This window comes from Gymnoscopelus microlampas, assembly GCF_963454915.1.
Source record: "Gymnoscopelus microlampas genome assembly, chromosome: 8".
Classification (NCBI taxonomy): Eukaryota; Metazoa; Chordata; class Actinopteri; order Myctophiformes; family Myctophidae; genus Gymnoscopelus; species Gymnoscopelus microlampas.
In genome coordinates, this window is record NC_139945.1 from 49,826,740 (window position 1) to 49,848,122 (window position 21,383).

The 21,383-nt window shown below is 41.2% G+C and overlaps 1 protein-coding gene across 2 annotated transcripts; it reads left to right on the plus strand.

Annotated features, from left to right (window-relative positions):
* Positions 1-1,967: 1,967 nt before the first annotated feature.
* On the plus strand, positions 1,968-20,980 carry nlrx1 (NLR family member X1). 2 transcript variants are annotated; one of them, XM_084064894.1, is made up of 14 exons: positions 1,968-2,121; positions 4,108-4,194; positions 5,914-5,972; positions 7,375-7,478; positions 8,444-8,667; positions 10,312-10,478; positions 11,097-11,328; positions 11,889-13,044; positions 14,091-14,274; positions 14,617-14,712; positions 15,908-15,994; positions 17,060-17,311; positions 18,445-18,661; positions 19,456-20,980. In XM_084064894.1, exons 3-14 carry the CDS (start codon positions 5,953-5,955, stop codon positions 19,603-19,605), a joined length of 2,889 nt encoding a protein of 962 aa, XP_083921020.1. In that variant the 5' UTR covers positions 1,968-2,121; positions 4,108-4,194; positions 5,914-5,952; the 3' UTR covers positions 19,606-20,980. The 2 variants fall into 2 exon arrangements, with proteins under 2 accessions (XP_083921020.1, XP_083921021.1); XM_084064895.1 differs by having other exon boundaries at positions 2,051-2,108; positions 4,107-4,194; positions 5,916-5,972.
* The last annotated feature ends 403 nt before the right edge of the window (positions 20,981-21,383 follow it).

A 21,383-nucleotide genomic window follows, 5' to 3' on the forward strand; every position in this document is an offset into this window, starting at 1 on the left:
TGTGGCTCATGGCTCATGGCTCCAATAGTATAGTACAGAGCCATGGCTTGGCTCACACAGTATACATTAGGCTTTACAGACTGATGTGCAACACACCCTCAACATTTGGGGAAGCTGTAATGTCGCCTATATCTCACAGGAATGGGTTAATGCAATGGATGGAGAAATAAAAAAAAGAATAGCACATTTACCCTAAACCAACTTACCTAGAGGTAAGAAAATAGAGGGGGGTAAGTTGGTGTATGCGATCAAGAGCAATGTTGATGGATCAGAAACATACAAGGTCACACCCATCTACAGTATACCATGTAGATTATGATTAAATATTCTAATCTCTCCCACTGCCAACACGACCAGTCTCGGTGGTAATGCAAAAAAAAAAGAAGCTAAATGCAAAAAAAGAGAGAACCTGATTTTATATCAGATGATGAGAAAACTGCGTAATGCAGCAATAGATAGTGATACTTACATGGAACAACATGGAACAACCAGGGGATAAAGAGGTAAGATAATACATACAAAAACTGTTGTGTAGACTAGAGAAATCACTGTACACATTAAAACAGTCGAAAATGGAACTAAATGTTGGCCTAAATGATAAAGGAGAGATGCAAACATATTGGTAGCATTATGTTAATGAGGGGAAGTTGAACAGAACATGACAAAGTCTGCAACACAAGTTGACTAAGTTTAGAAAATGTAGCTGGCCATTTGTTTTGTGATGTGTGTATAGCATGCACGTTGGATTTACTGTGCAACAAACTCCCTCATGTTGTAGGCTAATAATTGTCAGTTTTTCTGGTGTTTAGTACAGTCTCAAATGACTAACTACAGTCTTATTAAAACATATTATTATTAGTATTATCTGAGGAAGATGCAGTAGCATCGAAAAAAACAGTCTTTATACAAAGACTGTTTTTTTCGATGCTACTGTAATAATATATTATATTATTATTGTAATTATTATTATTATATTTGAAAACATACTGGTGATTAGTTATACAGCGCTTCGTCATAATATTTGTTACTGTTAAAGGCCGACTTAATCCCATTTTCAACCTATCCTCCTTTAATTGGTCATCACTAATGCTCATGATAATATGGTACAATCTTTGTCTATTCTCTCTGTGTCTTAGAGGAGGGCTGTGGACAGTTCAGAAACCCGCCTACGAGTGACATCATCGATGGGGAATCCAAGTTGATAGAAACTGCAGACGTTTTATTCCTGGAAAGCTAGCATGCTATAATGGAAGCCATTGTTCTCATCTCGCATTAATAATAGATAAATAAAAGAAATTGTAATCTTGTTTGAAATAAATAAAACCCTGTCTACCGATGATGTCACTGGTAGGCGGGTTTCTGAACTTTCCACAACCCTCCTCTGAGACACACAGTGAATAGACAAAAATGGTACCATTTTATCATAAGCATGAGTGACTGAGGACCAATTATATGAAGATACGTTGAAAATGGGTGAAGTTGTCCTTTAACAACCTGAGGCTGTAGCACAGGGGTCTTCAACAGGGGGTCCGGGACCTCTAGGGGGTCCTCAGAGTTACTACAGGGGGTCCACCAAATCTTTGTGATATGATTATTTTTTTTTACATTAACCACTTGAACTCAAGCATCCCTTCTCTGAGGAGAACTTTAGCCAAAAATAGCAGATCTACAAGCTCACAACGCGAGAGTGAGCTTAGATAGGCTATTTTTGGTATAGAGTTATAGGTGTAGAGGGAAAAAAGAGCAGCAAACGTTTATCTGAAACACAATTTTATACAATATAGAGGGGGTCCCTGCTTCATCTCTCTCTCTCAGCTAGGGGGTCCTTGGCCTGAAAACGTTGAAGACCCCTGCTGTAGCAGCACATCAAGCAGTCAACTCAGCTCTTATTTTGAAGTCCACTGACCGGAAGTTAAACGCATGCTTTCTCACGACTTGACGAACGTGTAGCTTTGATGTCGGAAAATCACTGATCTTTCAAATTCAATGTCACTGTCAGTGTCAAGCGGCTCAAGCCAACTCCAGTAGCTGTCAGTGACAGTGTCAAGTCAACTTCAGCAGCTGCGCTGCCTCTGACATAAGGAACCGACGCAAACGGTAAAGCTGCTTCGGAATACGTTGGTAAGCAATCCGCTACATTATAATTATGAAACAAATGTTAACTGTTGTGGCTGTAACTGTTGCCCCGGCTTGGCGCAGCTTCTAATTCTAAAACATACGATCAGTGAATGTACATTGTACATAGTGGAACATAGCAGCACTTTTACCAGGGGTTCACGTTACCGCAATCGACTCGTAGAATGCTGGTTGACAAAGCAATGTATGGAATATCAGCCATTCTATGGCGAGCTTATAGAGGATGTGTCGTCATCTGTAACGTTTTACATTTCATGACATAGACTCAACTAAAGTATCGATAAATAAACGATAGACTATCCAACGAATTTGGCAATTAATTGTCGTCAGAAAGTAAGATAATCGTTATTATGGAACTCTTTAGCCATGGTTCACATAACGCTCGTCTGTCACAATATACAGGTATATGACAGTCATGTTTCAGGGCTAGTAGGAACTCTAGCTAGAATAAGCCCCCAGATGTCAGTAGCAGCAGCGGGGTCCTCCTATAGATATGTGCATTTATAGTAAAATAATGCTCGTTAAGTTATAGCTGCAAGTTCTGGTCAAGTATCTAAAAGGACAAAAAACGAAGCTGAAGTGTTTTGGTATTCGCCGAAACTAAACTGCGGTGAAATGGCTTTACTTGTGTTGTGCTAAAATCCATGCATTGATCTGTGAAAATGACCACCGAAGAAATTCACAGGTGTTCCCAATGATACTAATGAAGGCTCTATTCCATTCTGGTCAAACAGAGTCAGGGTGCTGTTATTGTGCATATTTTGCTCACTGGAAACACTCTGCTACACCAGCTCTAAAATTGGGGTCCAGAGACCCTCATGGTTTCTTGAGGGGGGTCCAAATGTCCCCTTACGGTGTGTAACTCTGAGAGTGTACAAATGGAACCAAATGGACCTTACGGGTCCATTTGGTTCCATTTGTACACTCTCAGAGTTATGGGGGTCGTGGAAATTAAAAGGTTTGAGAAACACTGTGCTACACTAAATGGAACAGAGCCTTCATTAGTATCATTGGTAACACCTGTGAAGGAAGTGATAATATGGCTGCTGTGTATAGAGCCTATTGCTGAGTGGGTAGGACTGTCACTATGATTAGTTAGTTTGCATTGCATGTTAATGAATAAAAGTAGGCTACTATTGAATTCTGAATGAATAAATTAGTAGTTTATTTCGAACATACATTAAAAAACAATGCCAACATTAGTGGTCTTTGTTAAAAAAATATTGGTAATTTAAAACATGTTGTCTGACAACATACAGTAGGGGGCTAACTATACATGAGTGGGAGTCCTTGACAGCACCTAAAGGGCACTGGTGAAGGCGGTTGACAAGACTGGAGCAACATGCCTGCTGGCAAGAAAATGTTTGGAACTTGTATGAATGTGTACTGATGCATGGAAATTACTCCTGTTAAATTGCTGTTCTGAACATGTATTGTGCCGAAGGGGAGCTGGTGCATGGATTTGGGAAAGATTCAAAGAGATTAAAGATTCAAAGAGGTGTGTCACTCACTCATACTGTATAAGTACAAGCAGCAAAATGTTGGTGACATCCTCTGCAGACTATATAACAACACAATATGATACTGGGTATAAAATATAATACAGGTTAAGAAAAGAAGAACACGAATAGAATAGGAAAGGGAAATATGACTCTAGAAGAACTCTGATGCTGGTGTTTAATGACTCAGCCTGCCTGTCATACTGGGCGGGGAGCACAATAGCAAGCAGCAAACAACAAAACACCAGGCTCTACAAGGCTTTCATACAGGATTTAGGTTTGTCCAGCTGCCAAAAGGCGGAGATCTCTGATCCTCTGTCTACGCTAGAGACATCTTGAATCTTAGATTAATGAACTCAGTGATTGGTATAATTCTGACTGAGTAATATTGGGTGAACTGGTACACAGTATACAGGTTCATAATATGCAAGCACATTGTTATTATAATTTTTTTAATTCTGTGTTACTACAGGTTGATGTCTTTTGCACCCCTGGGCTGGGAAGCTGCTGCAGTGCTTTTCTCTACTGTCCACTATGTGAAATCTTGGAGTACGTTAAGGTATGGTAAATACTAGGCCTATATCAGATGATAAACTTGAAGAATGATTTTATTTGAACCAATGTTTCTTTTGTTGTCAGTGTGATTTTAGCTTACATTATTTCTACATAAATATGGCCTAAAACAACAGATTTTCACACAACTAAAAGTAGACCCAAATAAATAGATCTGTCAAAAATATAATATAATATAAATAATATAAACGTTTGCAGTTGGTCAGTCCTGCAACTCGGCTTGGAGGAATTTGGACCCATCTACTTACTTTTAATTCCGTACAGAAAAGCTTAACACTGGTGGGTTTCCCACTTTCCGCACATGAACTGCTCCTTCCACAACATTTTCCACAATGTTTTCATTGGATTAAAGGTCAGGATTTTGACTTGGCCATTCCAAAACATTAACTTTATTCTTCTTTGTTCCATCAATGATGGTGTGGTGCATGGGGAATGCTCCCATCGTGCAAGTAAATCAAGATATGAATACAGCCTAGTTGGTGACAGCTAGTTCGCACCCTCGCATCACATCCCACAGTATCATGTTTAGTGTTAGTGAATGTAGCCTCAGGTGTGACTCCTCCCAAAACAATTCCCTGATTAGCGCCAGATTATATAAAGCACCTGTTGCTCCCTTTTGGGAGTCCATTTTCTTTCTGGGTTTGGTGTTACAGGTACATATAGTTAAAGTGATCGCTTAACATGTGAAAGTCAGTTTTTTTAATAATGCTTACTTATTTGACTGCATTTTGTTCTATGAATGAAAGGACAATGTAAATAAGCTCTCAAGCTTTATTGTGTTGTCATTAAACGTTTCAAATATTTTCAAAAAGTGTGAAAATAGACTGCTCTACAAGCTCACAATGCATTGCAAGCTTGCTGATGCATACTGAGCTTGCAGATGACTATTTTCACTGTGTGGCACCTACAAAGTATAAAACAGGGCTTGAGTGGTTACACTTAGCAGGAAGATGCTCCTGTATTTCTGTAGTGAGGTTCAGAGGAGACACCGGGACTGCTAATTCACTCTTAGGGTGTGCCTTGAAAATGTAATGTTTTTTTTGGCAAGGAGATGGGCTACATTATCCCATACAATCAATAGATGGATGCATTCATTTTCCCTAACTTTAAATATAACCTGGGAGTGGTCCTCCTGGACTGTAATGCTAGTTATATCCTATGCAGAATCAGATGAATGTTTGTTACTTGTTCATATGTTATGTTATTTACATACATATGGTACTGTTCGTGTGACCATAAATGCTCAGAATGTTATTTAGATAGCACATTGTTTAGGCAGATGCTAGTTTTGATGTGTACCTGTTATACTTTGTAGTACTAAATCATTTTCTTTACACTCTACTTATGTGCGACCAGTTTACCCTATCGTTTGTTGACTAGGATTAATGCCATTTACGCTGATCTTGCACTTGTAACTCGCACTGGATAAGAGTGTCAGCTAAATGTCTAAATTGAATAGAGTAGAACAGAAGTTTTAATGTTCACATATAAAAATGTACCTTTGGCTTTGAATCATTGAACTTCATCAGTAATATAACTTTGATACAAACATGAAGACAAGAACTCTCTGGCAACTGTATTTCCCCTGCAGGATCAATAAGGGTCTCATCTCTCCAAGTCATACCGAAAATACGTTGTGCTTGGTGGAGAATTGACTTGAGCAACAAATATGTATAACACACTCTGAGAATGTTGTTTTTCACAGAGGTCAACCTCAGGGCCCTGACGTCCTCAGCCACCCAGGATGATGAATTCAGTGCAGAGGTCAGTTCATTAATCACTAAACATCTGCTTTCAAGTACTGATTAGTAGGTTATTTTACTAAGGTATTGTATACTATGATATACTGATGTATGATATACAGTATATATTATATAGTATAGTAGTACCTCCAGTATAAATTGTAAAATGTATGCAAATTAGGAAGACTCATGTTAAGTGCAGTTATTGTTAATTCAATGGGAATAGGTTTGGGTTTAATGGGCAATTGTTATGATGTAGTATTTACTTGGTATCAGTGGTTTAGTGGAGACTATACAAAGTTATAGTTCTTATACTGATGTCTTTGGTAATTGTGTATATTCACTTCTAATGCACATAGTAATACGTTTTTGTGTCCTCACAAATATAAAAATGTCGGTACATATTATGAATATTTCAAACTGTTTCAATACTCATTTGCCACACTATCGATACCAACTGTGCATTCTCCTATGACTCTTCTCATTTCTGTCTAGCAGAAAAGTCAAAACATCCTGCGTCTTTCTCACTACACACACAGTGGTTGCCCACATGTAGCACTTCCTCTCTCGACTCGTATTGTTTCCTCCAATTGAATATAGCTGTCGCTATGTTATACTTTGTGGGTGTTAACTGTGTTAGAAAAAATATTTTTGACAAACGCGCTAAGCCTCTGCAAACATTTTTGAGTGACAGATATGAGGCCAAATTAAAAGTTAAGACAAAAGATAACGGCATGGCCTACAGAACAGTAACAAACAAGAGTCTTAACATATTTGGCACCTTTTGAACTGCCTTTAGTACATTTCAGTTTCTTGCTCAAAGACACTTGAGCCGGTGATCAAACTGGAAACCTGTCCCCAGCCTTCCTCCTGAGTCACTACCACCCATGAGTAGAATGATGATATACCTTTTTTAAACACATGGCAGTCTATCTTATTCTTTTGTCTTTAATTTTTACGTCTCTACTCTCTATTTGGATTTTTTTGTGATTGTGCCAATGTGAATTTCCCTGTAAATGTCACTGTTTCTGAAACTGTTTTTACACAGTTCCTTTAATATACGACATGGACCACCTTTTCTTTTCAAAATGAGAGTATACCCACTTCTCCAGACACTGCTACATCACTGCTTAGTAAAGAGATTAATGTAGTGCCAAGATTGTACTTGAAGTTAAGGTCTTTGTTTTCATACTGTTATCTCTCTGACCCCATGACCCTGTTGTAATTTGGCAAATGTTTATGACACTTGCTCCAGCTGAGTGCTTTTAAGTCGTCTCTGGAAAAGAGCAGTTGGAGTACATTGTAAAGACGTCTTGGAATATAAGACTGTATTGATCACTGAGAGGACATTTTGGTTCATATGAGAAGCCACATATCGCATTTAGATCATGTCTAAAACCTGTATGTTTTGTTTCACATCACAGACCACTGAATCAGCTTGGAGAAGTATGGAGGAGGGTATACTTCTCTCTCTACCCAGCTACTGGTTTCTACTGCAGGAGTCTCTGCTCCAGTACTTCTCAACCAGGTAAGTTTGATATATTAAGATGAGATCAAACCCGATGGCTCCTACACCCTGACATGTCTATTATACATCTTTAAAAATGCAATTAGCAGTGGTGAGACTGCTTATTACTTTAGATCTTCTGGATGTTAAATTGCTTACAAATGTTATTCATTTTAAAGAGAATAGAAAGAAATGTATAACCTGAACACAAATACAGGTTCAATCTGTAATGTCTGTATTTGATTATGGGGATACACTGTATATGCATGCTTCACTCTCCACACTGAAGCCTCTGGATGCAGTCTACCACAGTGCTTTGCGTTTTATTACTGGTGATGATTATATCACCCATCACTGTATTTTATATGATAAAGTGGGTTGGCCATCTCTCGCAGTTCGTAGATAGCAACATTGTATTATATTTATTTATAAGGCCTTGTGTGGTAAACTTCCTTTATACCTAACCTCGCTTTTGGAACCAAAGGTTACTGGTCACTCAACACGTTCACACAAACACATTAGATATACCAGTCCACGTAAGAGCAGTGAACAAGGAAAAACTGCATTCATGTATTATGCTCCACACAAATGGAACAAACTTCAGGACTCTCTGAAACTGGTGCGATTGGTCTCAATAGAGACATTCTAGGTGCTTCTTGAGGACACACTACATAGTGACTGTACCTGTTTCATGTAACACTGTTTATTTGCATCTGATTTTTAAATCTCTGTGTTGTTATCCATGTCCTCACTGTATTGTCTGATTCACCGCCTTTTGCGATTATTTTTATCGTTTTATGCTTCTGCATTTCTTTTTTGCTGTATTGTTAAAGTTGTGACATTGTAATGTGATTCAAATGTTTGTTATCAGGGCGTCCTTGAAAAAGAGAGCTTGCTCTCAATGGGTTTCCCTGAATAAATAAAGGAAAAAAGAAAGAAAGATACAGCCTATTACATTATGTGAAATATTCAATTTCTCTGCCTAGATCCCATAGAGATCCATAAGAGGAAACTGATGCAGTGGTTCAGCCACCTGTCCCATGAGGAGAAACAGTTTGGTGTGCATTTCAGCCCAGAGAGCTTGCACGTGGATCCCTATATCCTGGAGAAACATCCTGAAGAGAGGAGAGGGGCTCCCCGCTCCCCACTGCAGACCGAAACACCCCTCAGCCGCGCTCTGACCCTGGACCAGCTCTTTGAACCAACCCAGGTTAGTCATATTGTCGCTGTCGGGCAGAAACCTCCTGTCTCCATGTTCTAACTATTTGTTTTTTCGTAAGTTAATGCCCTACCTGATCATGCTACAGCGTCTCACAAAAGCATCGAAAGTAGCAGATCCACAAGCTCAAAACGCTTGTAGATCTGCTGCTTTTGCTGCTTTTTCCACTTTTGAATTTGAATCCTGAAGAGAGTTTATAGAAAAGACATGTTGGGACAGGCAGAAGAGCAAAATCTTTGATGGAATTTGATCTCATGATGACAGTATTTGCGGCAAATATGTCTGTACGCATTGTATTGCAGCTACACAGGAAAGTGATACAGCAAATGATGGTACGGGTAATACTTACAGTAACTTAATAAGTAAGTAAGTAATAGTAAGGGTGGGTGTAATGGTGAATATGGTATTAATAAGCGTAAGGCCTAAATGATACATCTGAAGCTGAAATAATGACACTCCTAACACCAATGGATGAATACAATGAAATTAAAATGTAAATAATAAGACTGGTTCTTAAATGCGAAAGAAACAGTACAATGATGTTAATTAAAATGAGGCCTGTTGACACTCTCCAGAGAGAGAGAGAGAGAGAGAGAGAGAGAGAGAGAGGGAGAGAAAGAAGCGGGTGAGGAACCTAATTCTATGGAGCGGACACAGAGCAGCTTTCCTCACATGTGAGTGGTGATGGAGCAGGGTTTAGAAAACCTGGAATGGAATGGTAGCAGAGTGATGACAGAATGCAAGCAGGGACTTGAAACCGCTGCCACTCCACTCGCATACTCTGCAAGGGAGGGTGGTTCATTTTCTTTTGAAGCGTGACAGGCAGAACCCTGCAGTATTTTTGTTTAGCGAGACCAATTAGTAGAAAACCTTAGAGGGAGAGGACTAGGAATGTAGATAGCCAATTATATTTTAGCATCCTTCCGAGTAGGCTAGCAGGGGTTCATGTTTAACAACTATATCTCTGAGCCAAAGCTGCTTTTGTTTCTTTGAGAATGAATTAACTCAGTGAACTAGACCCCCATGAAAGACAGCTCCTCAAATTATCATAACAGGAAGGAGAAGTACTGTTAGTACTGTTAACTTCTACTTTCTTTACTTCCCCCTTTTTTTTCTCTTTCTTTGTAATATTAATTTCTGTTTGTATATATGTACAAACGTGGGGGAGTGCGGGAGGTGAATTCGAAGAAAACGAGAACTCGTTTTCGTGTGTGTGTGTGTGTGTGTGTGTGTGTGTGTGTGTGTGTGTGTGTGTGTGTGTGTGTGTGTGTGTGTGTGTGTGTGTGTGTGTGTGTGTGTGTGTGTGTGTGTGTGTGTGTGTGTGTGTGTGTGTGTGTGTGTGTGTGTGTGTGTGTGTGTGTGTGTAAAACCAGTCGGATTGAAAAAGTGGTGCTTGTTTTCTTCGACTTCACCCGTCAAAAAAAGAAATGACATCTCAGAGGTACCGAGACTACGCAACGCACAGCAACTCGCTCGCCTAAGCTCGCTCGGCGGTGCCTCTCGTGGCTCAAGTCACCTTCAGACGGCACGCCTCCGTCGGTGAAAACGAGTGCACCTTTTTCAATCTGACTGTGTGTGTGTGTGTGTCCCTTAACTGATCCCATACTTGGTATGGTACGCATTTACTTTTCACAGAAGTGGAATGACAACAGGGGGCTGAATGTACTGCTGTATGGACCGGTGGGTACGGGGAAGAGTATGGTGGTCCGCAAGCTGGTTCTGGGCTGGTGTGCTGGGAGAACCCTGACCCAGTTCAAGTTGCTGGTACCGTTTTCCTGTGAGGACCTCTCCCAGCTAAAACGGTAACATGTCTTCCACTCTCTGCTAATGGACAGGTTTTCCAAGTGGTGGCTGTGTCCCCCAGAGGGCGCCAGGTGCCCAATTGGAAAGGAGAGGAGAATTGGGCATGTTGTGTCATTTAATATAACATTATTGTGCCAGTTTACCCACTAACCCTGTTTTGGGCATGTTATTATTGTTAAAATATTTCCAAAAGTTTTGTAAATTGTGAAAATAGCTGCTGATCTGCAAGCTCACAATGCGGCGCAAATTCGCGCAATATAACGTGGTGTGAACTTGTACATTGGATATTTTCAATATATATATTTTAAGAGCCATGATTTCACTGTGGGGGCACCACAGCCAGAGGCTATGGCTATTTGGGGGGGTTCCTTGGCATGGAAAAGTTTGGGAACCCCTGTGCTAATGCATTTCTTTCAGAGGTTCACATGTTTTACATAAAAATACGAGATATTATATGTTACACATTTAATAACAATCAAACAGCGGAGTGCTCAATTATTGAAATCCTATTAAATGAGTTGATATACAACAGGCTACAGACATGTTGTGTTTTCACACTCTTTGGGTGTGTGTTGATGCCAGCTGGACAAACTGACCATGACACCCATCCCTCACAGGTCGACTTCCTTAAAGGACCTGGTGGGCAGAAAGTACCTCCACCTGCAGAGGACCCCCCTGCTGAGCGGGGAGGGGGATCATGCCAAGGACGTTCTCTTCCTCTTCAATGGGATGGAAAAGTTGAAGCTTGACTTCCGAATCGGCTCCACAGAGCTTTGCAGTGACCCCAGCGAGATGCTCTCTCCAGAGGCTGTGGTTGTCAACCTGCTGAGGAAATACCTCCTGCCTGAGGTAGGACATGAGCAAGCAGCTTCTCATCAAGGCCAATGACATGTTGTTTGAAAATAAGATGAGTAGATGGATACGTTATTATGTTGAACATAGGTTTATTTCTTACACCTAAATACGTATCCACTTAAAGCCTATATACTTCGTTAACTGGGGTCCCCAGGGGCCTGTACTTGATCCCCTGCCTTTGTTCTACAAGGTCACGTTGTAAAGTGTAGTGAGCTTGTAGATCTACAGTACTATTTTGCCATATGTTCGCCTATTATGACATGCACAGAATAGGGATGCTAGGGTTCATGTGGTTAACTAGTTACGTTGAAGATTTACGTCTTAAGTCTAATTAGTACCTTGAGGGAAATTCAAGGTTCAGAATCAATAAGTTTGAATATAAAATAACTCGGTCCCTCGAACACCCAGTGTGCTTTTCAATCTTGCTAACAAAGTATTCAATCAATCAAACCAGGGTCAGAGCTACTGTACAGTGCACAGAGTCTGACCGTGCCACTGTTTAAACAGGACATCACTCAACATCATTTTTTGAGTTCTTGCTTCTTATTTCCTAGGCCAGTGTCCTGGTCACCACCAGGCTGTCTGCGTTGGACCGCATCCCTCCGAAGTACGTGAGCCGCTACACACAGATCTGTGGCTTCACCGACGCAGAGAGTCAGCGGGCCTACTTCAACAACCGGCTTCGGAAGGGCGGGGAATGCCCGCGAAGACAGGAGCTCATAGAGCTCCTCTTCCTCAACCTCCAGAGGGAAAGCCAGCTGGCTGCGGCCTGCTCCCTCCCATCCTACTGCTGGCTCACTTGCGCCACCTTGCACCATCTCCATTTTACGGACGCCCAAGCGCCGATCCGCACCCTGACCGGGATATACACCAGTTTTCTCAGGCTCAACTTTGGCGGCGAGGTGCTGGGCATGGGGCTGGGGCCCGAGGCAGGGGCGGGCGAGCGGCAGACTTCTCTGATGCTGTACGTGGTCCGCACTGTCGGAAAACTGGCGTTCGACGGCGTGACAAAGAGACGCACCTGCTTCACAGAAGAGGAGCTGGAGCAGTGGGTGGGAGTGAAGACGACAACGGACGAAGAGCTGCGCCGGTTGGCCGTGTTCCGAACTGACGTTCTCGACTTCTTCCTGGTGCCTTGTGTGAAGAGTGGTAAGGGTTTCCCGGGGGAAGTGCATGAAAAAGATGAGAGGCGGTACGTCTTTGCTGTCCCAGCCATGCAGGAGTACCTGGCCGCTCTCTATGTGGTTTTAGGGGAGAATAAAACTGCTCTGGAGAAGTTCACCAAGCAGGTGACGACGGCCGTTGGCCAGGCAGGCGAGGACGTCGGTGCCCTCATCTTAATCCTCTCCAAGTTCATCCCTTTCCGTGTCTTTGCCATCTTCAACCTCCTCAAGCTCTTTCCCAGTGTGTACGAGAAGATCCGCAGCCGCAGCAAGGCCAGCATCGCCAAAACGATGACCACGGAGTTGTTCCGCACCGAGGACCTCTTCAACGAGGACGTCCTGGATCAGGTCGAGCAAAGCCTGCTGGGGGTCCATGGTCCGCAGCTACAGCAGCATGACGACAGACAGCCGTTTGAGCTGTACCCGATCTTCATGGGTGGCCTTTTGCATTATGGGAATCGTGTCCTCCTCGAGCAACTGGGCTGCATCATCAAAAGCACCACGGTGGCTCAGATCACACGGGCCCTGAGGAAACACCTTATCAGAGGTATCAAAATTAGATTATTTTGTTCTGCATTTATTGAGGCAAGAGGACAGTGTAGCGACAGGAAAGTAAGGCGAGAGAGGAAGGCTGACATGCAACACAGGTCTCAAGGTCAGAAGTGAACCCTGAACATTACTATTGTCGTTGTCGTGGCACATTAAAATGCCAGTATGTAACTTCTTTTGAAAGATATTGGGGAACAGGCTTGCCCAGGTAGTAGTAATCATAGAGGTCTGTGAGAAATTCAGCCCCATACACTGTTTATACCCTCAAATTCTGCATCGTAAAACCAGTTTATTTTCAGCACTGTTTTCACAACATGGGTCATTCACACCTGAACCAATCAAGTTGCAGTATTGTGCATTCACAGTGCTATGGTTCACATAGACACAAATGTTGAGCAAGAGGTTCTACAATGGTGGACAAACGATCCACTCCCGCATCACCCGCTGCATCTAATGCCAAACAGAAAGGAGTTGGATAAAGCTCACTGTAAAAATATAATAAACATAGCAGAATTCAGAAGGTGGGTAGTGTGTAGGGTTAAAGACGGATGCAGAGCTCTCATTGTTTCTGTTGGACACATCAATATGTGTGGGGAAGTGATGGCCTTTTGCCGTTTTGAAATGTTTTCAAAACATTTGTGTCACCCGGTTGAGACACCTGTGTGCCACAGAGCTGTTTTCAGAACCAAACCTCCATCTGTGTGGACTAGTTTCAAATGTACGGTATGAAACATGAGGCCTTAAAGTGGGCCTTAAAGTGGGCCTTGAGGCCTTAAAGTGGGCCTTAAAGTGGGTATGTTACTATACTAACTACAAAAGTAGAAATACCATTGAAAGACATATTTGAGAGAGTAGAGGTGCATTTTTGTTCACCTTATCTATAATTTCTACTATTGATCAGATAAGGCACACTCCAGTTATACATTATTACTATTGTGATGCCCTCAAAAAGGAGACTTGTTTCTGTCTTGTCCGTCTCTAGATTACTAGAACCCATTTTAAGAGCATTTTGTCAAAAAACATTGTTTTTTTGTTGAACAACAGAGTTGGGCAAACCACAGCCACCTGAGGAACTGATGGACCTGTTGGTTCTGCTGTATGAGTTCCAGAACCCCAGACTCACCGCCGATGTCCTGTCCTCCATTCAGACTATCGATCTCACCAACATCCGAATGACTCCCCTCAAGTGCTTTGTTCTGAGTTCTGTGTTGTCCTGTACGCCTGACAGGTATTTGTATTGTTTTTGACTGGTTAATGTCTCCCGTCCTGAAATTGTTTCTTGAATGTCATACAGCTCCACCAAATAAGTCTACAGTATTTTAGAACAAAGATCCATATTCTTTCAACCAACTACTGGAGTTACCGGACGGTTCTTTATAACTTCTGATGGCTGGAAAAAGGGAAATCTCCCGAAACAGTTCCTCTTGGGGAGTGTAGGAGTTGCTTTTTTACAGCCACAATGTGTAAATGCATAACAAAATACAACTTCTACAATGGTTTGAGATATTGAATATTACATTTTATTGTCATTTATTGTAAAAGAAGTTGCTTCTGGTATCTTTTTGTTCAGCTTTCACCTTGAAGAGCTGGATCTGTCATCCTGCCATTTGACGCACACTTCGCTTGAGATGCTATGGCCTGCCTTCAGACACGCACACAACCTCAAGTGAGACAAACTTTAACTTAAAACTAATTTCTTGTGGTTTGTAGGGAAGACCTTCTCATAAAAATATACTGCATGAGATTCACCACCATTTTTTATGATTCATTAGGCTTGGACCATAGCCGAAATATTCTATCTTGATGCGTTTCTGCCAAATTGTCTTATATATTGTCTTATATATTTATTACTATCGACTCATGTTTAACATGACGGTAGATGAAGTATTCTTTGTACCACTCTACATAATGTACTCACCCTATAAACAAATGTACTTCTATAAACAAATTTACTTCTAGAAACACTGGCATTGTGTTTTAACTTTCTGAGTTACATGATTACTACATATAGCTAAACTGCTTTGAGGAACCTCCAACTGGTTTAAGACCAGAATCATATTTACTATACTGGTGAACTCACGGCAGTCCATTCAGTGCTTGTCAAATCCAGATACAGTAATTATCCCTGATAAAACACTGTGCAGACACATCAAGGTCACAATGACCTGAAGTATACAGGTGATAAATCTCTGTCAGAGCCATAAAACAATGGCTCTCACAGAGCCACAAATGCAGCAGTATAAATTCCTCTTATTGTATTGCTGGTAAATGTTTTTAAGCAGGTGGTTTTATTAACTGCATCTGCATGTATCAGGTCATAACTTTACCAACCTGATAACAAAAGCCTACCCTCCAGGAAAGTTTGGTGTTAGTACTTGTCTTGCACTAATATAGGTATAACATCTGAGACGGCGTACTGGTCTGTACTTGTTTGTTCTTTTGTCAAACCCATATTCTGTGTTCTGGTTAGAAATGCAAAAAAAATGCATCAGATGGAAGATGTGGGGTTCATGTCAGATGTTTTTTTTTAAATATATTTATATTTGTAAAAAAAAAATGTTTTCACTAAAATGTGCCATGTTTTCAAGATTGTGGTTCATGGTCAAATTATTTAAAGATCAGGCTGAAATACTGAAGTGTTAAGTTTATCCAAATTATGACCTGACTGTTGTAGACTATGGCATTTATTGGGTAATCATTATCTGGGCATTCATTGTGTTAAGAAGACTGGTTAATTAGTGTGCACGTAAATGTTGCCTGACTACATTGGATGACGCCTTCCTTTGCTCTGCCTGCTAATAACCAGTATAACCAGAATGTGTGTGAGTATGTGATGGTGTGTGCCTTTGTGTTTGCTTCAGTCTCCAGTTTAACAGCCTGGGTCCTGAGTCGTGCATCCTCCTACGAGATCTGCTTCTAGATTCTAAGAGTTCTATTAGATCTCTACAGTAAGAGTGTCTCCATTATTCTCCTGATGTTGCTTCAACCAAACATCTACAGCTCAGCCTAAAGTGAATCTGCCCTGGCCATGGGACTTACAGTATTAGACCTCAGGGCGGGCTGCTCTATTTACACAAAAACAAATACTTTTGTCGAGTGGGTTTAAGTAAATTTAATGAAGGTAAAGCACACCAAAGAAAAGATAAACATTAACTTTGCAAGAAGTACCAGTAAAGTATCAATTTGGTCAGTTAAAGCTTAACAGGCCTGTGTCAGCCAAGCTGGCCAGCATTATGGATGAGTCCTTCCTCTCTTACAGGAACGTACAGCTAATGAGGTGGCTAGCCATGAGCTTCCCAGTTGAGATCGCCACAAAGACCAGCTTAAATTTCTTTTTCCTGACTCTATGAAATTGATATCCCGACCTGAAAATACATTTTCTGTTTAGAAAAGAGCTGGAGAGACGGGGAGACCCCCTTAATTTAACAATGAAATATAACAAATATCATTTAAACCCTGTTTGAATATACACCCTTTACAGTGTTTGGTTAGGCTTCCAGACATAATAAGTAACAAACTGATATGCATAGCTAAATAAAAACTAAGACATCCTGTGTGAACAGTCCTTATTTTCAGGAGCTTTACAGACCATTTATTTTTTAACCAAAAGCAAAGTCACTATGTATATTCATCACAAATCTGTCCTAAACTGATGTTCAAGTCCTTCGTTGTATGTACATTTGATTTACAATGTTATTGGCTTATTCTATCATATTCATTTGTTGCGATCTGCTTCACAAAGTCTTCATCCTTACATGGATGAAAACGATACATGACATGGATTATCAGTGTTAAATTAATGCCATTAAGGAAGTAAGAATACATTTAAAACGTTTATGCCTTTGTCTCCAGCATTTGTCTTGTATTCGTCTTAATAAATGCAAATATATTTATCCAAAACCCAGTTGCTCAACATGGCAATTAACTTTCAACGGTACCAATTTGTTGGAACCAAACTTTGAACATCGACATGTTTGAATAAAATTGCTGACTACCCCGCCTTGCTCCTCCAGACTGTGTGATAACCCGCTGTCGGAGGCTGGGGTCCGGACCCTGCTGGAGGCCCTTCCAAAGAACGGCTCGCTGAAGCGTCTGTCCTTGATGCACACAGGCCTGGGGGACGAGGTGGCCTTGGAGCTGGCCGATAGCCTCCATCTGCACACAGGTCTGCAGGAGCTCAACGTGGCCTACAACAACATCGGAGATTCATCTGCTCTCAGCCTGGTGGACGCCTGCAGGGAACACTCCAGTATACACACTGTGCAGTAAGACATGACACCCTAGTATAAGACATGACACCCTAGTATAAGACATGACACCCCAGTATGAAGCACAACACCCCAGTATCAGTGAGGACACCGTAGTATAAGACACAACACCCAAGTATAAATCATGACACCTCAGAGCACAGTCATAATGTCTATGTCAGATGACTGAATGCTGTCAGATGACGCCAATACTATGGCTATTAAAGATCAATTCCTTCCATATTGAACTTGGATCTCACTGTCCCATCTTTCTGTCCAAGTTCACCAGTTCTGACCAAAATCTAATCGAATGCTACAGTTTATAGTGCTGACAATCTTGTTATATGTACTGGGTCGCCTACAACGTGTTCTGGTTAGGAAAGTAAATCTGCCACTAAACCATGACAAAATCAACCAAAACATAAAATCTGCCATGCTTGTTCATCTGCAACATTGTATCTGTCTTCTAATAGCCAGAATCTGATCCACACAACGCATTTACAAGGTGTGTTGACTGTCGTACAGTAGATCAAATCAGATGTATAAATGGACGAATGAGCTGAAAATCAATTGAGCAAATCTTCCCTCCTTAACACATTGACTGCCATCGGCTAATCTCAGAACGTCCATCGTAGTGCCAAGCAATTTCTTACCTTTTTTGTTTTTTTGATTCCGTCATAGGCCCCGCTAAATCCGTTTAAAATCCGCGTTCATTTGGTTCGACACAAACACGGGACCCGACCGAACAAAACGCTGAAAACCGTGCGGCGATCCGACACTGCATTCTGGAGAACGAGAGGAAAACGCTAAAATGGTGGATGCGGTGAGAAAAACAACAAGCCAGAGATAATGGCGTCCAAAGTTGACCGCTAGACAGGAAACGGAGGCGGGAGAAAAACCGGAAACAGTATTATTTCGTTTCCGGTCCGCCCACTTCGAGACCGGAAGTGCAAAAAAAATCCGGAATCTGCACCTGCACGATTTAACATGGGAAAACTACGGGACTACGGGCTACGGGAACGGCAGTTAACGGTTGGATTTAACGGCCCGTAGGACTACGGGCCTGGCAGTGGATGTGTTAATAGGATCTGTCATGTTAATACATGTTAGGCATTCTGCTAAGCTGTACTCTTCCATTCTTCCTGGCCCAGCTTGTACCTGAACCCTCTCAGTGACGTGGGGAAACAGTCCCTGTACGTTCGCGGCGTCAATGAGGTCCAGGGACAGGGTGGTACGGGCAGGCGGGTCAGGGTCCTGGCCTCGGTCACCGAAGGACAGGACCTGTCAGAGGACTGGCACCCCATCCTCAGTGTGATCAGAAAGAACTTTTCATCGTGGGATCGTGAGCGCGTACAGCAGCAGCTCCAGGTGTGCATGTTACACATACAGTATGTACATACAGCGTGTAACCCATGGCCACTCACCTCAGTGGGGCCAATGGTTTGCTTCTCTTTCAAACATTTGTTTTGGTTTCTCACTATGGGAAACACTCCGTGTTATCCTCAGAAGCTCTCAGAAGATTATCCCAGCCAGTATTGGCTGGAAGTAATGATGCCGGCTTTGGTTTCTGCCATACTAATGAGAATATGGGAGGAGGGGTTGTCGCTGATACTGATACTCCCAATGTGGGCCAGCAGTTATTGGGTAGAGGAAATCATTCCTCTTCTATGTAGGTTATGTTCAACTTTAGGCATTTAGATTCCCTGTAGATCCTATAATAACAATGTGTCACTATGGTCCATTGTTGTGTGACTATTGTGACACAGTGATATTAGGTTAAAGGAGTAGTTCACCCAAATAATGATTTATTTTCTATCAATTACACACCCCATGAAGCCATTCATTCATGGGAGAGTTTTTAATGAGCCAATAATTTGATGACCGGGTCATCGGTCAATAGGAGAATCGGTAGGAGACTTGAGTCTCCGCCGGTCATCAAAGTATTGGCTTAGAAATGTGACAAAAAATGCGATAGAAACCTCCATGAATTCAAGGCTTCATGGGGTGTGTAATTGATAGAAAACGAGTGATTTTTTGGGGGGTGATCTACTCCTTTAAGGACACTGTTGAATTCCGCTGCATTTATGTTAAGTTTTGAACTGCTGTTCTTTCCCAATCTCCTTTTGAGATCAATAAAGTTGTAAATCATTTCAACCCCTCAGGTATTCTTGAGGGACCTGGAGTGGGGTCGTCAGCAGCAGCCAAGCTTTTGGAAACGGCTACACTTCCGTCGGGTGGAGAAAGGAGTCCGACAGACGCTACGGATGCTGGAAAGAGACCCTCTGCACAAGTCGAGAGGAAATGTCAAGTAAAGCAAGCAAAGCTGGATTTAATGTCCTCAATATTTCATTCGATTTCATTATTAAATTTGGGACATTGTAATGGGAAAGTCCAAGTCTAGTTGGTCTGGTAAGTAGCCTATGAAATGGGCCTAAGAAATAAGGAAATGGTGTTTTTTTTCTCTCAAAAATGTTGGGAGATTCAAACCAGTGATCATTTGTATCATGTGCGTTTTATTGCCTGTTGCCATGTCTTCCAGATTTATGAGCCCATTAGCTTTCATAGTGTGGCTTATAATCTATGCACTTTGTCCTTTTGTATTAATAGTTTTTTAAAGCTAACAAACTATAGATACCGGTACTTGAAAAATGAGTAATGTTGGAATGAAAAGATTTCTCGTTCATATTATTTTCTTCATCCTTTACCTTTAAGTAAGATGAAATAGTACTGTAAGTATGCAATAGCAGAGAGCCACCTAGCCTTTTGGCAAAATAAATATGGTTCACTTTCATGTTATGAAAATTGCACATTGTTTTGTCTATGAGACAGGCAAACATAACAGTGTAGGAGACTTCATGGAACTTCAGTTACACCTGGCTCATTAAACATCGCAAAGGAGATTTTAATGTGTTTAAAAAACTGAAGATACTGTTTCTCAACTGGTTTCTTATTGGGATCAACTGGTTGGTAAACTCTATTTTGATTTAACTTATGGAAAATGTCTATTTTTGCTACATGCTAAGTTCCTTATGAATCTCTACTTCGTCATGCAAGTGTTTTGGTTGAAACATTTCAATTACACATATAAAATAGTATAAAACATCTTCCTCATTAACAGTTTGCTAGTAGTCAGCATAAAACTGACAGACTGGAGCTTCTGGCCTGATTGCATCTTGAGATATTAAGTGACATGACATACAGTGTAACTGCCAATGCCAACAGCATTTTCCATAATGGTGTCAGATGTAATGGTGTTTGTGTGTATACACACTATAGTATGTATTCTCATGAGCCTCACTGTCGCAGTCCTGCCTTGTTTTCAAGTGATGCAAAAAGTTATGCATGTAAAACTATATTTGTAGTTAAAATAAAACAAGCGCCTCCCCTCCCTTCGGCCCATCCAATCCAGCACTAAGTAACCACCTCAGAGCATTCTGACGATCAGTTCTCTGGTGGTTGTCAGCATGATTATTTGCCTTTCCTAGCAGACATTTCTCAGTCTGCTAGGAAATGTCTAAATTTCCCAGTCAGATTTCGTACATTTTACCATGGCACTGTATAAGCAATAATACACAAGAGGCTGAAGTATATCATGATCATATCATGGCTACGAGTGTTGGCAAAAAATCTGGTTGAAACACTGTTTTGTTTTTCATTAAAATACTGTTTGCATCGTGGCTACGAGCAGTGTGGCCTCTTGTTTCTTCATTTAATATGGCTTTTATAACCTGATGATCAGCTGTATAGGCCTATGTAATTGCCAGGTGAACGGGGTGGAATGTGGACGTATTGATATTTTTGACGTTGCATGACTTGCTGTCATTCATTCAAGATATTTCCGTGAAAAACAACTATTCAAGTTTGATCATTTATCAATAAATGTTTGTAATTGTTATTGCATTCTGTAGTCAGATTCTCTGTTCAGTTTGTACCCTTCAACGTTTTTCAGTCCAAGCACCCCTAGCTGAGAGAGATGAGACATGGAACACAATTGTGTTGCAGATGAAACCTTTTCACTAGTATCATCAGTGTATTTTCAGACATTTAACCACTTAAACCGTCAATACTTAGTAAACTTAACCTTCACTCT